The sequence below is a fragment of the Nuphar pumila genome, chromosome 10 (assembly GCF_984573655.1).
Source record: "Nuphar pumila chromosome 10, dmNupPumi1.hap1.1, whole genome shotgun sequence".
Lineage (NCBI taxonomy): Eukaryota > Viridiplantae > Streptophyta > Magnoliopsida > Nymphaeales > Nymphaeaceae > Nuphar > Nuphar pumila.
The window spans coordinates 96,181,414-96,196,582 of record NC_143258.1 but is presented as its reverse complement, the minus strand read 5'-3'; the positions used below and the strand labels follow the sequence as shown (position 1 = coordinate 96,196,582).

The 15,169-nt window shown below is 35.1% G+C and overlaps 1 protein-coding gene across 2 annotated transcripts in view; it reads right to left on the bottom strand.

Annotated features, from left to right (window-relative positions):
* LOC149827466 (inter-alpha-trypsin inhibitor heavy chain-like protein) overlaps positions 1–15,169 on the bottom strand; it is a 76,094-nt gene that overhangs the window by 18,512 nt on the left and 42,413 nt on the right. For both annotated transcript variants that reach the window (XM_090019383.1, XM_090019384.1), the window contains exons 6-8: positions 12,585–12,854; positions 12,246–12,402; positions 10,293–10,370 (exon numbers count right to left, since the gene is read on the bottom strand). In XM_090019383.1, coding sequence (XP_089875509.1) covers positions 10,293–10,370; positions 12,246–12,402; positions 12,585–12,854 — 505 coding nt within the window. The remainder of the gene's footprint in view (positions 1–10,292; positions 10,371–12,245; positions 12,403–12,584; positions 12,855–15,169) is intronic.

Here is a 15,169-nt window from a genome sequence, read left to right as displayed (position 1 = left end):
CTTTGTTGTTAGTAATAACTGCTTTAGACTGATGCATATACTTTTATGATGCAGGTATATTTGCTTGTTCTTTGCTTCACTAATGACCGTCACAAACTACGATCTCGACAATTATGATGATGAGGATGATTGTTTTTGCAATTTGGAGCATGAATCGTTTAGTGTTGTTGGGAATGACAATGCCAGAAAGGGTAAGGAGTCATATCAGTTTAAGGAAAAAAAATTTATTTTGATGAGGAAGATGAAGAAAAATATAACTTAGATGAGTACTATGAAGATGACCCAGAAGCAAAACCACTTAGCATGCATAAAACAACAGTGCTATAGCATCATGTATTGAAACAAAAAAAAGATTGGGCAAGAAAACAAAGGTGAAACTTAGGTTTTTATGTGCAGGGACTGCAAAAATATTTATCATGGATCATATACTCGAGTTTTTGCACATCTCATGGGAGCTCCAAAGGGATAAAGTGTTGAGATTGTTTTTTGTCCTATAGTTACAAAAAATGCAGAGTTGACAAAAAAAATTAAGAGGCAAGTTCGACGAGTGAAAGTTTCATCAAGCGCATTTGAGTTGAAAAGATCAAAAATTGATAAACTGAAGCCTAGTAGTATGAGTACATCTTCTTTTGCCTCTAGTGGAAGCTGAAACACAATTGATATTCGCGATACCTTTAAAAAGGTAGAAAGAGACGATGTAGATAATAAAATTATTAGGTTTTTTTTTGCAAATAGCATACCTTTTTCAATGTGCTTCGATCCCCGTATTAGAAAGAGATGATATCAGCAGTTAGTAAAGTGCATGTATATAAACCGCCATCTAATGAAAAAGCTTGAACAACGTTGCTGGACAGTGGGAAAAAGTGTGTTTACAGGGAGTTGAGTGAATTTCGAGAAAAGTTTGAAGAGTTTGGAGTTTTTATTGTCTCAGATGATTAGACAAATATATAGAACAAACACCTGATAAATATACTTGTATCAAAATGTTTTGGCTCGATGTTCTTATATGCGAGCAACTTTTCTAATGTGCAACAGTCGGCTGTAAATATTGCCGAGTTTTTAAAGACTGAATTTAAAATTGTGGGGCCTTCTAATGTAGTGCAAGTGATTATAGACAATGCAACAAATTGCAAGTTAGCTGGTGAAGAATTGAAACAAACGTATAAGTATATTTTCGGGTCACCTTGTGTTGTACACACCTTTAATTTGATCTTCAAAGATTTGGTACATAAGTTTCATTTATTGGGAGAGACACATTTGCAAAGTAAAGAAATTATGAAATATATCACCAATCATTCGAAAGCATTAGCAATCTTTAGAAATAATAAAAAATTGGAGCTAATAAAGAATACAAAAACAAGGTTTGCTTCACATTATACTGCTCTGAAGCGCTTGTTTGATGTGAGGGAGAGCTTGAGGCTTAGAGTCATATCAAATAGATGGAGTGAAGCAATCTTGCACCGATGAGAATATGAAAATGAGGGTTGTTACGACAAAAACAACTGTTCTTGATGAAGAACACTGGGATTATGTTCGTTTAGCATTAATGATTACAAAACCCATCTACAAGATCAAATTTTGTGACCAGGAAAGCCCTATAATTGGTGAAGTGTATGAAAGCATGGACAACATGTTGGGAGAAATCAAAGACAATCTAAAAGAACAACCAGATTTGTATGAAAAGATTCATAGGATTGTCTCAAATAGATAGGATAGAATGAATGTACCCCTCCATAGTCTAGCCCACATGCTTACTCCAAAATATTACGAGTCAGAATATCTCAATACCAGGAGGGGTCAAACGAGTTTTTTTTGGTAAAAAATTTATTTTATCTATTTAATAAAGTTTAAAGTTTAAACTCTAATGATTTAATTATTTAATTTTTTTATTTTTATTTTCTTGTTATAGTTAAATATTTTTTTTCTACAGAAAAAGACAATGATATTTTAGATGGTGCAATGCTCATGCTTGAAGTCATATCTGCTGGAAATAAAGAACTCTCTACACTTTATAAGTCACAACTTGTGGCTTTTGCATTAAGAAGTAAAAGATTTAGTCGGAATGCAACAAGAATAGATGCATTAAATCTTATAATGATGATCCTTAATTTGTAGTGATGCACCCGAGTTGAGAGCATTAGCCATTAAGGTTCTATCTCAATCTATTAGCACATCTTCTGCAGAAAGAGTATGGAGCACCTATAACTATATTCATAATGTTAAAAGAAATAGGTTCAATGAAGATCGTGATGATACCTTGGTATATATTCATTCGAATCTTCGATTGATTGACAAGTATAATTAAAGTGTTTTATACTTTTGTTTTGATATATTGTAAAATATTTATCTATCATTGATTATTTGTTAGCATTCATATTTTGTATTCTTGTTATAAAAATGTGCAACAATCGCTATAAAGAAGGACCTAGTCGAAAATGGGATATCAATCCAAAACTACCTATTGTAGAAGAAAATATATTGAGATTAAAAGACATGCGTTGGAGAGATTTGGATGATAGTGCACAATAATCAAGCACTATTTCCAAATCCAAAAGCAAAGATGTACAGTCAAGAGCTCCATTGCCTTCGATAATCATACATACAAATGAGGTTGAAGAGGATACAAATCAATTCAACAAAGCTAATAAAACTAGTGCAAATATACAAGAGCGACCATCAGTCCCCGAGGCCGGATTGATCATTTTTTAGCATGATACCTAGGCAAGGTATGCGTTATGCATCATGTGTTTTTTATTTTTACTTTATTCTATATATGTATTTTTCATATTTTAGATTAAGGTTTTTAAATATTTTAATTTTTTAATATATTCATTATAGGAAATGAAAGAAAGAATAGAAGGCATGGTCGTAGAGGGCAAGGAGGACGTAATGATGTAGGAAGTTCTTCTCGATCTATTGCTGACCCGAAAGGGAAGAGAAAGATGACAAATTATTGATTGTTGACAATGAAATGAACTCTTGAATTCTTAATTATTCTTTTAATGATGTAGTTGGAATAGTCCAACTTAGAAACTTTTATGTTGCTTTGGCCGTTTGACAATGACTTTTTTTTGTCATGGTCTTGTAATATTTTGTTGGTTTGATTTCAGTGATATATACTTTTGTTTTGAAGCTTGCATGATGAACTGAAGTAGTGATTATGTTAATTTTAAAGTTTAGAACTTTATAGTTTATACTTCAATTAAACTTTGAAATGCATGAAATTAAATTATGTTTTTATTTTTTTAGTGCTTGAATGTGTAATTTGTTTTGTGCACCTAAAAATTTAACTATATCTCCATGTAATCTTTGCGCTTATTGATTTCTCATTTTCTATGTTGCAGAGATCACAAGATTCACAACATCAAATAACAAGTCATTTGATTCTTTTATTGAAAAATGTACGCTTCTTAATCAAATTTACTAGTTTTCTTAATGCATTATTTATGTTATGTGTGTACCCTTAGGAGCGGACTCAGTCAGTCACCCGAGGTATCATAAAACACATAGCATAATAAACCCCTGGGATGGTCTCGACTGTTTCTACGTTTCGTGTTATGTGCGTACTCACGTGGCCAGCTAACAATAAGAACAAAATATAACTTGCTCACACTACAATTGAATGCGTACTATAGTTAGTTGTTTTGGACAAGAATAATGCGACATTTTGCCCTTTTTCAGGGCAAACCAGACAAAGTGCCCATCCACGAGTACCAATTTCGCTCTCTTCGACAAGATGCAAAATTGGGTATCGATGTTCGGATCTCGAGAAAATATCGCCCTACAGGGGATTCTGGACTTCTCGAGATTACAGACTTGTTTGGACTTACTCGTTTCATGTTGAGGGTGCCTTTAAGCAACCCTTTGTCTACCATCGTAGTTACAACTTTTTGACAGTGACGCAGGTTGTACTACAATGAGTAGCACGGAAGGTTGATGAACCTCATGGTATGCAATGAGCACAATTGATTAAAGTTCACATAATGGTTACTATGCGCCTTCACAGGCAAAATGCTCATATGGGTCTAATGGACCAGAGCATGTAGAACGAGGCGGTGGTTAAAGAACCTCTGTCGTGCTCGTTCAACATGGTTCGTCAAGAGAGAGGACGGATGGTACAAAACTCCGATGGACAGGTCGTTAACGACCACCCTACGAGCAAAAGACTCGACTTACCCAATCATCAGAGTTAGGGAAAATGGGCTACAAAAGGTAGCTTACAGTTTGATGAATCCATGGGCCACTCACACGCCTTTGGGGATTTACTCTCTTGGCCACTGACCGTTCCCTTAGGAGCGGACTCCGTTAGTCACCTGGGGTATCATAAAACACATAATATAATAAACCCCCAAGATGGTCTCGGTTGTTTCTATGTTTTGTGTCATGTGCATACCCACATAGGCAACTAATGATCAGAACTAAAAATAACTTGCACACTTCAGTTAGTTGTACACTTTTGATGGTTTGACTATTACTGTACTCGGTCACTTTCTATATTTAGTGACTTGCCTATGGAAATGAAGAATTTATTGGTAATTGCATGCATTGTGAGCTCTGCTATGAATGCTTATCTTACTCCGTTACTCTACTTGACTGCGTGGTTGAGTTAGTTACTCTCTACCATGAGAATTAGTTGGATTGCTATAATTGCTTATTCTGCTTGTCTTAGCACATTATTCTTCACTGATTTCAGATTTAGCTACTTGCTTTATTTGAGTTTTGCTTGCAATACTCGACATTATGTATGGTTAGCTCTGCTAGTTTTGCTTGTCCTGTTTAGTTTAATAATTATCTTGCTTATTGCAGTATTTGTTCATTCTTGCATTTTGCCCCCTACTGGTTTTTCGCGAAAGTGACTCATTTCATGGGCAAGTGATGTACAGTTAAATACAGGTAGCGATGACACGGTGATGTGATGATCAAGATGATGCTCTTTCCTTGACGTTTCGCTCTTGAGGACATTTTGGTAAAATTGGTATAAGAATATCTTTGAAAGACTCTTTTTAATTAAACTGTATTATAAAACCCCCTTTATTTTTTTTTTAATAAATATAATGAGTTACAAATCTGTTGTACAAATCCACAAATTGCATTTTGAAACCATTTGCTTTCAATAGTTGTACAGAATTCGAAAAGAAAAGTTTGCACTGTAATGCGCCCAAGGTGCATTGACTTGCTATTTTAAACATCATTTTTTTGCTGAATTACTATTTAAAAACTCTAATAAATGAAGGATTTCAAACGCTCTCTAAATTCTTCTAAAAGTTTCAAGTCCTGGATTTTGGGGCGTTACAAAAACACCCAATAAGAAGCAAAGAATAGATATTTTGTACCTTAACCCACTTAGTGAAAAAATGGTAGAAATGCACTCATGATAAAATCACAAAAGCTCTCTCTCTTGCGCACGAATCGGCCCCTGAATCGATCTCACAAAACTTAGGGTGCATGGGTTCCCATCTAACAGATATAGAGAACTCGGTCCTCAAGAGGCCTTTTAAATCCAAAATGAAAAAAAGACAACTTTCAGCCTTTTTTAGGTGCGCCGACACTGTATCGTATGATACAGTACGATATATGGGTGTATCGTATGATACACTCGATATAGATACAATACATACTCGTATTGCGATATGAATGTGTAGTGTATCGCGATACGAGTGTGTATCGTATCGCAAAACACAAAAGTAATGATATGTATCGTACTGTATCGTATGATAGTACAACCATGCCATCATCAATCTTCATTTTGATATTGACAAGTGTCAACCATATTATCAACTGATATACCAGACTTGTCAACAATATCTAAAGCAAACTTAGATTAAGTCAGCAAATAACCTTTAGATGAATAAGCATTAAGCAACTTGTATACCAAGAAAATATTTAAAAAACCCCAAATCAGTCATTTTAAAATATGTTTTGAGAAGTTTTTTAATGTGTTCAACTCCCTGTTTGTCACTTCATTTAATGATCATGTCGTCCACGTAGAGTAGAAGGATAATAATACCTGCATCAGAAATCTTAACAAACAACATTGTGCTAATCAAACAAGATTGAAATCCAACATCAAGCATAACTTGACTAAACATGTCATACCAAGCCTTTGACGCTTGTTTAAGGCCATACATGGCCTTATCTAAATGAAGAACCTTTTCTTTAGAAATGATTACAGGTTCAATATAGACTTCTTCAACCAATTTTCTATTAAGAAATGCATTCTTGACATCCATTTGATATATATGCCATCTCTTTACATAGGCAAAGGTTAGTAAGTTCCTAGTTGTGGTCATTCTAGCAACTGATGCAAAGGTTTTCTTTATAATTTATTCCATTATCGTTACAATATCTTTTAGCAACTAATCTGGCTTTGTACCTTTTAAGAATTTCATCACTCTTGGTTTTTACCTTATATACCCATCGATAACCTATAGGTTTCTTTCCTGGAGGAATATCTTGGACAATCCAAGTATTTGCCTTTTCTAAGGCATCTAATTCTACCCTCATAACCTCTACCCATTCAGAATGTTCCTTTGATTCAACATAGTTGGAGGGTTTTATATAGGAATGTATTAATGTAATGTAGGCTTGATACTTAGGTGAAAAAAACTCATAAGACACAAAATTTTTAGGGGGTTTTGATACTCTAGATGACCTTCTAGTTTGTATTTTTACATAGTTTTTATCATTGGTATATTTTTCAAGAGCACATGGATGTTCAGAATTATTACACCTGGAGTATTGGATACAACCTTGATCTTTATGAGATTGTTCTTCACTCATCTCATTTTCACATGATACTTCTTCACTTACTATATCATTTCTAACTTCCTGATCTTCATCAAGATCAATATCACAGTCACCAACCTTTGGAATTAGATCCAACATAAAAGAATACTTAGTCATTTCCTTGATCCTTTTAATTTCAAAAAAACTTTCTTTTTCTAAAAAAGACATTCCTTAAAACATACAACTTTTTATTTTTAAATTCGAAACATCTATAGCATTTCTGATTATTTGCATACCCTAAAAAGACATAAGGAATAGCACGAGAAGAGAGTTTATCATTTTTATTGGTAAAAACAAAACATTTACATCCAAAAACTCTCAATCTAGAGTAATCTGGAACTTGTTTGAAAAGTTTTTAATAGGAGAAATATTTTTCAAAGAAGACGACATTCTGTTAATAAGATAAACCACAATTAATGTGGCTTAACCCAAAATTCTTTAGGTACTTGGTTTGTAATAAGCAAAGTTCTTATTGTTTCTATAATATGCTTATGCTTTCTTTCAGCTAAACCATTTTTTTAAGGGATGTAACGACAAGATTTTTTTATGTGTGATACCATTTAAATATAGGTAGTCTTTAAATTCTTTAGTTAAAATTTGTCCCCCTAAATCAATGCAAAAAATGAAAATATCATTCTTGAATTTGTTTTTGACCAAATTATGAAATATTTGAAAATGTGAAAAAATTTCAGATTTGTGTTTAAGGAAATAAATCCAAGTGTCTCGTAAAATCATCTACAATAATTACATAATACACAAAATCACCCTTAGATATAATAGGCGTTGGGCCCCAAACGTTCGAATATATTAACTCAAGTGGTCAGAAAAAACAAAGGTTCTTCTTTGAAATGATAATCTCTTTATTTTGCCAATAATAAAATTTTCACATGTAAAATTTTCATAATTACAAAATTTTCCATCTTTAAAAAATATTGAATCTTGGATATACTAAGATGACCCAGTCTTTTATGTCATAAATCCAAATATGATTTCTGAACATTGCAACAAAATATATTTTTGGGTATTTCCAAAAAATCCATATAGTGCATGCCTCATTCTCTATGGCCTTCTCCAATCAGCTTCCTTGACTGGCGATCCTGCACTCGACAACCACGAGAGGAGAATGAAACATTACACCCATGGTCAGATAATTGAGAAATAGATAAAAAAAATTAATTTAATTTAGGAATATATCTAATTTTTGGAATAGAAAATCTTTTTTAATTTTGAGAAAGGTTTTCAATATTTTCTATTCCTTTTATCTCAAGAGATGTTTCATTGGTAGTAAAAACATTTGATCCACTCGAGTTATAACATTCAGATAACATATCACTATTTGGTATCATATGAAAAGAGGCACCCGAGTCAAGAAGCCAAAGAGATTTACCGGGATCGAAGAAGCTGAAGGAATAAACTGTGGTTAGAGTTGATGAGGATGCGTCTTTGAGTAGATGTTGAAGAGCCTCCACTAGTTGTGTCAAGGACATGTTTCTAACGGATGAATCTTATGTGATTTTTACATTACTTGACTCTTGTGGAGGTCCAACAGAGGCAACCTTCTTCTCATAAGGTTTCTTCAATTTAGGACAATATGTTTTCAAATGTCTCGGTTAACGACAATAGCAACAAATAACTTTCTCTCTCATACTCATTGCCTCGCTTTCCATAATGTTCATCATTTGGCCTCCTATCATATGGTGGTTTGTAGGTACGAACATAGTTTTTCGGTCTAGATATGGCTAGAACCGAGTCATCATCACTCTTAGAGATTCAATTTTTAAGCCTATTATCTTTCATACTTAATTCTTCTATAGTGTCATCTATTGAGAAAACTTTTCCTCGATAAAGAAGAGCAGAATTTGTGGATTCAAAATCCGATCTTAAACCATTAATGAATTGGTAAAAATGCTCCGCATTTATTTGATTTTAGTGGAGCTCTACATCTTTGAAACAATGTCACTTTGGTTCAAGAAGAGTCAACTCTTCCCATAGTTCAAATAATCCATTATAGTATTCTCTAATACTCTTATCCCCTTGGGTCATATTTTGTATTTTGTCTTGCAAATTGTACACGTGAAATATCTTTAAGAGAATACATTCTCTTGAGATAGTCTCATGCATTGTTTGCATGTTCGAATCTAGCAAGACTAGAACACTTCTTAATGTCAACACTACTAATAAGCCAAGACATAATCTTGGCATGTCCATTCTCCATTCCTTTCATTTTTTCTCATGCGTGGCCATTGCCTTATTTTTCTCAACCTCGGTAAGAGGCACTTTTTTCTCACCTTCTACTTTAGTAAGGACTAGCTTGGCTTCCAGATCGATCCAATCCACTAGTCCCATAACCCTTTTCATCATTTGAGGTGCTTCATAACTGAAGCCCATGTTACATAGTTTGAATCATTGAGCTTGATGGGTTTTATGGTGACATTTTCATTGTCATCTATTTTTACAAAGGCAAAGAAAAAGAATAGAGAGAAAGAAGAGGAGAAGGAACAAGAGCTCACAAGCACTCCACCACCAAGCAAACGCCACTGATCGATCACTTAAAACAGTCACGATCTTACTCGCAATTGAATAGGGATTGCAAGAGAGCTTCAACACTTTCAAACTTGGAGTGGCACACTTCCCAATGTATCAAAAACAATTTCAGCTTGATCACCAAGCTCTGAAACCATGTTAGAAAATGAAAGTCTCCGACGATGTTCACCAAGCTCCAAAGTGGACACAAAAGAACCACCACAAAGCCCACCCAAAAAAATACTAAAAAGAACACACAAAGAACCACAAATGGGTTCACTCACAAACACCCACTAAAGGGGCAAGCACAAGAGATAAAAATAATATTTTATTGTCTTGAATACATGCAAGAAGCATACATTAGAAAGGGGAGCCATCCCTTATTTATACACAGCCACAGTCTCAATAGAGACATTGGGTCTTCTCCCACCGTCTCTTATTTTAAAATCTAACTAGTCAACTTTGTTGACTAGTTGGCTTTTGACGAAAAAATACTAACAGCAATTAGTATTTACATTTTTATTAGGGACTTCTATACCTAATTATAAACAATGAAGTATCATCTTACAAGCTCAAGCACTACAATGGCCTATTTTTCCGAGGCATCTCAGAAGGACAAGTGAACACCTTTGAAACATGATAATGTCTTCAGTAAAAAATAACCAAATGAAGATACATGATTGTTTCAAACATGGAAGAATAAGATAAAGAAGGAAAACAGATGAGCACCCAGAAGAATACAATCAGCTACCTTCAAGGGTTATAATTAAAAATTACCCAGGGATTCTGGTAAATAAGTGCTAGTAATTTGTTCATAAAATCAGTTGTAAATCAAACTAGTTAAGATGTTTGTAGTATTGGACCTTTTTAAACAAAATTATTTCAATGCCTTTATTTCCTTACAGTTTGCAATTGCATTAAATATGACAAGGTCATGAATATAAAAGAAAACAACTTCAAGAAAGGCACCAGCAATCCCAAACCTGTTCTATAAGAAGAATCATAATGTCCCCTGCTGATTAGCGCTAACATTCTCAAGAAGTAGTGGTTACAATATAGTCCTGGTGGGAAATGTAAGATTTTGTCAGTGAGTTCAGCAGAACATTTAAAAAAGCAACTTACCAAATGAAAGTAACATGAATTTAATGCAGTATTTGGTCAGTGATCAGAGTAGAAAACTTAAAAAAGCACCTATCAGATTAAAGAAAAATAAAATAAATTTGTATATAATAGAATTTCTTGTGGCTTTCAAATTTTGATTTCTATAATCAATTTATGGTCAGTAACAAGGATAAAAAGAAGGAAATTGCTCTACATAACTTTACAATGATTTTCTATTTCTCCCAAATGATCATAGGAAGCAAAACAAGAGAATTGGTATCACCAAAAGTAACAATCCATTTGCACAATATGGCTTACATTTTGCAGATTTCAGCAATGTATTGAAAAATGGCACACAGACCTTGGACTTTGGCAGGGAGGAATTTCGGATGGAACTAGAGAATAGGCCACCTAATCTTCTTATGAATATCAGTTTCACATCCTATATTTTACATTATATTGCAGGGCAGACACCATTCTTGGTACCATCCTCTCAACATACAGTATCTCCATTTGCTGAGAACTACATTATTGAGATAGCATACAAGAGATGTGCAAGATTAGCAGGTGATATGATTTAAACAATCATCAAAAGAGCTTACACAGAAATATCTCTTAGTATTTAGGGGTGGGAGAGGGGAGGTGCTACAAATAAGCCCAGACCACCACGGAAGCATCAAAAGAAAAACAACTTTAGAGATAATAATTTACTTTTTGTTATACATTAAACCACAAATTATTTAAGAATTAACGAGTTACTATCGTGACCCATATCTTTATTTAATCACTGCACTTATAAGAAGTATCAAAATAGTTTGCATGAAAATGATTGATTACCAAGCAAGTGAATATGTCTGAATCACCATCATTCATTCAAAAATCTAATTCTGATTGTATCACATAGGATCTATAATAAATTAGTATCCGGTTCTACTAGTAACTAAAAATGACAAGTGCAGTCCTGCCAGTTCAATCAAATCAGCATCAGTCCAGGTGATGGTAGATACATATTATGCTTGAGTTAAACACTGCAGCTCTATTAGTGTAGAATGTGCTGTCAAGGTACTTTTTCTCAAACTATTATCATAAAAAAAAACGAGAAGAGGTCAGTTTTGTGCTCAGTATGGGCAGTTATAAGCACAGCACACAACACAAACTATGTATTTGATTGGAAAATAATCACATGATCGCCAGTATTTTGAGTCATGGGTCTCTAAAACCCAAAGACCCTGGTATGCTTGGTAGGTTCATTTCAACTAAATAGGACATTGAACACTTATAACAGTGGGTCACCAGTAAAGCGTTATAGCTACACGAGAAAACCTGGCATTGGACAGAGTCGACAGACCTATTTATTGATGAAAAGGTAGCTTTTATAGAATCACAGCAAATAAAAACTTGGAATGAAGCAATATGTCATGGTCAAAAAGCTACAATCTCAAAGCCAAATAACTGGACTTGAGGCATTGTAAATATTAGATAGGCCACGATATGACATCCAATGGGTCCAGTCTATACAAAAGTCACTGGAGAAGGAGTTTGAGTCCCATGTTTTGTAGCATTCACATAGTCCATGTGAGTTTGTGGAAACTGGGGCTTCCAACAGGACGCAAATAACCCCTTAGAAACTCCAACCAACAAAAAAGGAAAATGGAAGAACTTAAGCAAGAAATAGTGAATCCACAATATTTGCAAATGAAGACAGAACTTCTATTATTACCATTCTTTTTTTTCTCTGTTACAAGAAAAAAACCTCATAGTAGTGATGAATCTAGAAAGTGTTTGCAAGAGAGCTCGACAAACAGTAATCAAAATGATATATCCTAATTCTTTACCTACACCAAATGTTGAAATACGAGGTGAGCTTAATCCCATGCTTTTTATATGGTTTTGCAGAACATGGCAAATGTTCTTTTCATCCTTGACAGATCCATCAGTTATGAGAAATATATGATGGACACGAGCTGGGGACTTGGAGAACATCTTTATAGCCTGCAGAAGCTCACATATAAAGAAAAAACAATTATTACTGTTAGTAAGATCAATGTTTTAGAATAATCAAGTTGAAAAGATTTCAGAACATATAGAACATCAAGATAGAACCAACAATTCAAGTTGATACATGTGCGTTGAAGATGTTTCAGAAAAAGAATAAAGCCAAAAGGAGGTGGTACCTCATTTAGAGGAAGAAGAATGTTCGTCCCACCAGTGGCTAGACACTTCTCATCTAGCCATTGATTGGCTGCTTCTATCTTTTTCTCCGTTGCAGGCTCTAAAGATGATGAAAATAAGCAAATGCCTTCATTGAAACTTATAATGCTAAAGGAGTCTATAGATTTAAGTTTCAAAAGTGCTGCTGATAAAGCACGCTTAGCCTCTTCAAGTGGAATTCCATGCATGCTTTCACTTGTATCAATAAGAAAGACGACCTCTTTGATGAAAACCTATAGCAAATTCATAATAGTAAGAGTGCAAACAAGCATAGGCGAAACATGGAAACTACAATTACAAGCAATGCACAATAATCTATCCAACCGGTGGTTAGAGGTCATCAAGCAATGAATCCAACTGTTAGTTTCTAATGTAAAATCCATTCCCATTACAGCAGACCAACTAACTGAAGATAACGAAACTTCAGAGTTCTTCTTTGAATAAAGATGATATGCATAATAATCTAATCATCCAAAGATATATGGTATGGATGCTAGGTTCATTGATCATAAAGCCCAGCTATTGCTTTGAACATTAATGCATGCAAAATTGACATGATAGTAGATAAGAAATTTTAAAGGAGACAATGTTAACCATGAAATGAGCTGGTCATGTAATTAATATTGAACATACTATTTTTTCACTTGGAGAGATGAATATATTCATTGTTTTAGGGTAGATCTGTAATTAGCTTTAGATACCTAAAGCATTCTAAAAGATTAATGCTTAACCACCTATGTCACAGAGGCATTTCGGTCAATTCCCACCTATGTCACAGTGGCACTTAGAGGCTCTGTCATGGATGACAAGTCAGATATGCTATGACATGCTGACACATACATTGTTTTAATGTTTTTAATAAAGATTTCATTTTTATATGTCAAAATAACAGAAATAGTTTTTTTATTAGTCAAAAATTTAAAAAAACCATGACGTTGTGTCCTATTTTTCAAAAAGATCTTGAGGCAGGTTGTATCCATATCTTTGTGACATAGGTTCCAACTGAAGTTCTTGGTCAGACAAAGGTTTTACATAAATGCAGTAGATACATCCTGACAGTCCTAAATACAAATGCAGACATCCCATTCTTGAATAAGGCCTGGTGTGGGCGCTGGCAATGATGTCTTGCCATTAACATGAAAAGAGGTTTGCATATTGTCATTGGGGTGACCGACATCAAATATTTCTGATATTAATCTATGCAATAGTCACCAAGTCTCTGTGGCTAATGAAAGTGTGACCATAGAGAGAGGAAAGCAATTAGTTGCATGATGCATCCACCATTTTGTGACAAAGGTAGCACCAAAGTTGATAAGTATGCACCTTCTCTACAAGATCAAAGATTGACCTCCTGAGGAATGGACATGTACTTGAAATCACCATTTTCAAAGTTGAGTATATACTAGGAAAATGGTTTCTTCTTAAAGAAACCTTCAGCACAAAGAAAGAGATGCCTTGACAATTAGTGGACCTCAGTCCATGCAGAAACATCAACCATGCAATGCTTCTCACTTTCTTTTCAAATAAGAAGTGCACCTTCAAAAAACCCCAGAATACCCATTGCTCCCCTATGCATTCATCCTAGTACATTAAGTTTTCATGTCATTCTCGTCTAAATCTCACACCATCAAATGCTCATCCTTTTCAACTGTGATACACTCTTGGCAAAGTGACAAATTTCCAACCTATCAGAATCCTCTTGCTTCTCCCATGACAGACATCCTCATAACTCGACCTATCCCTCACATCGCAACACCTCCAAAACTGTATATAGAGTCCCCTCATATCCTGACATGATGCCCTACCTTTGCTTCTTGTCCCCCTCAGTGACTTATAAAGCCCCTAGCATGCACTGATGGTTTGTGGATCACAGCTGGTTTTCTGGCTGCAATTTGACACAAAATACATACACCATATTCCAATCTTTTGTGTCAACACAAGAACTTTGGATGATGGAGCTATTCATTTTCATGATAGAATGATTGGTAGAGTTACGTTAGAAGTAGCTAGGGGTGGCAAAACCTGACACGACCCGCCAACCCGACCCGCCAACCCGCCTCTTAGGCGGGTTCGGGTTTGGAAAAAACGAACCCGTTTAATAAACGGGTCAACCCGCCTAACCCGGATGACCCGTTTAATAAACGGGTTAGGCAGGTGGATCAACCCGCCAACCCGACCCGCGAACCTGAGAACCCGTTTACCCGATCCAACCCATTTATTAAATGGGTTGGCGGGTCGTGTCGGGTTACCCGTTTATTAAACGGGCCGGGTTTGTGTTTGCCACAGCCGACCCGTTTAATAAACGGGTCGGGTTCGGGTTGAGGTATGCTGACCCGCCAACCCGTCGGGTCGACCCGCCAACCCGTCGGGTCGACCCGCCAACCCGACACGATTGCCACCCCTAGAAGTAGCATGTAATATGTTTGTTTTTTATATTAATATTGAAGGCAATTATCCCAAAGCTTCACAGAGTATGAGGCAAAAGGTTACATACTGAGTTGGTGAACCCAAGCTATGAAATGATCCCACATATTTCCCTTATCCTACA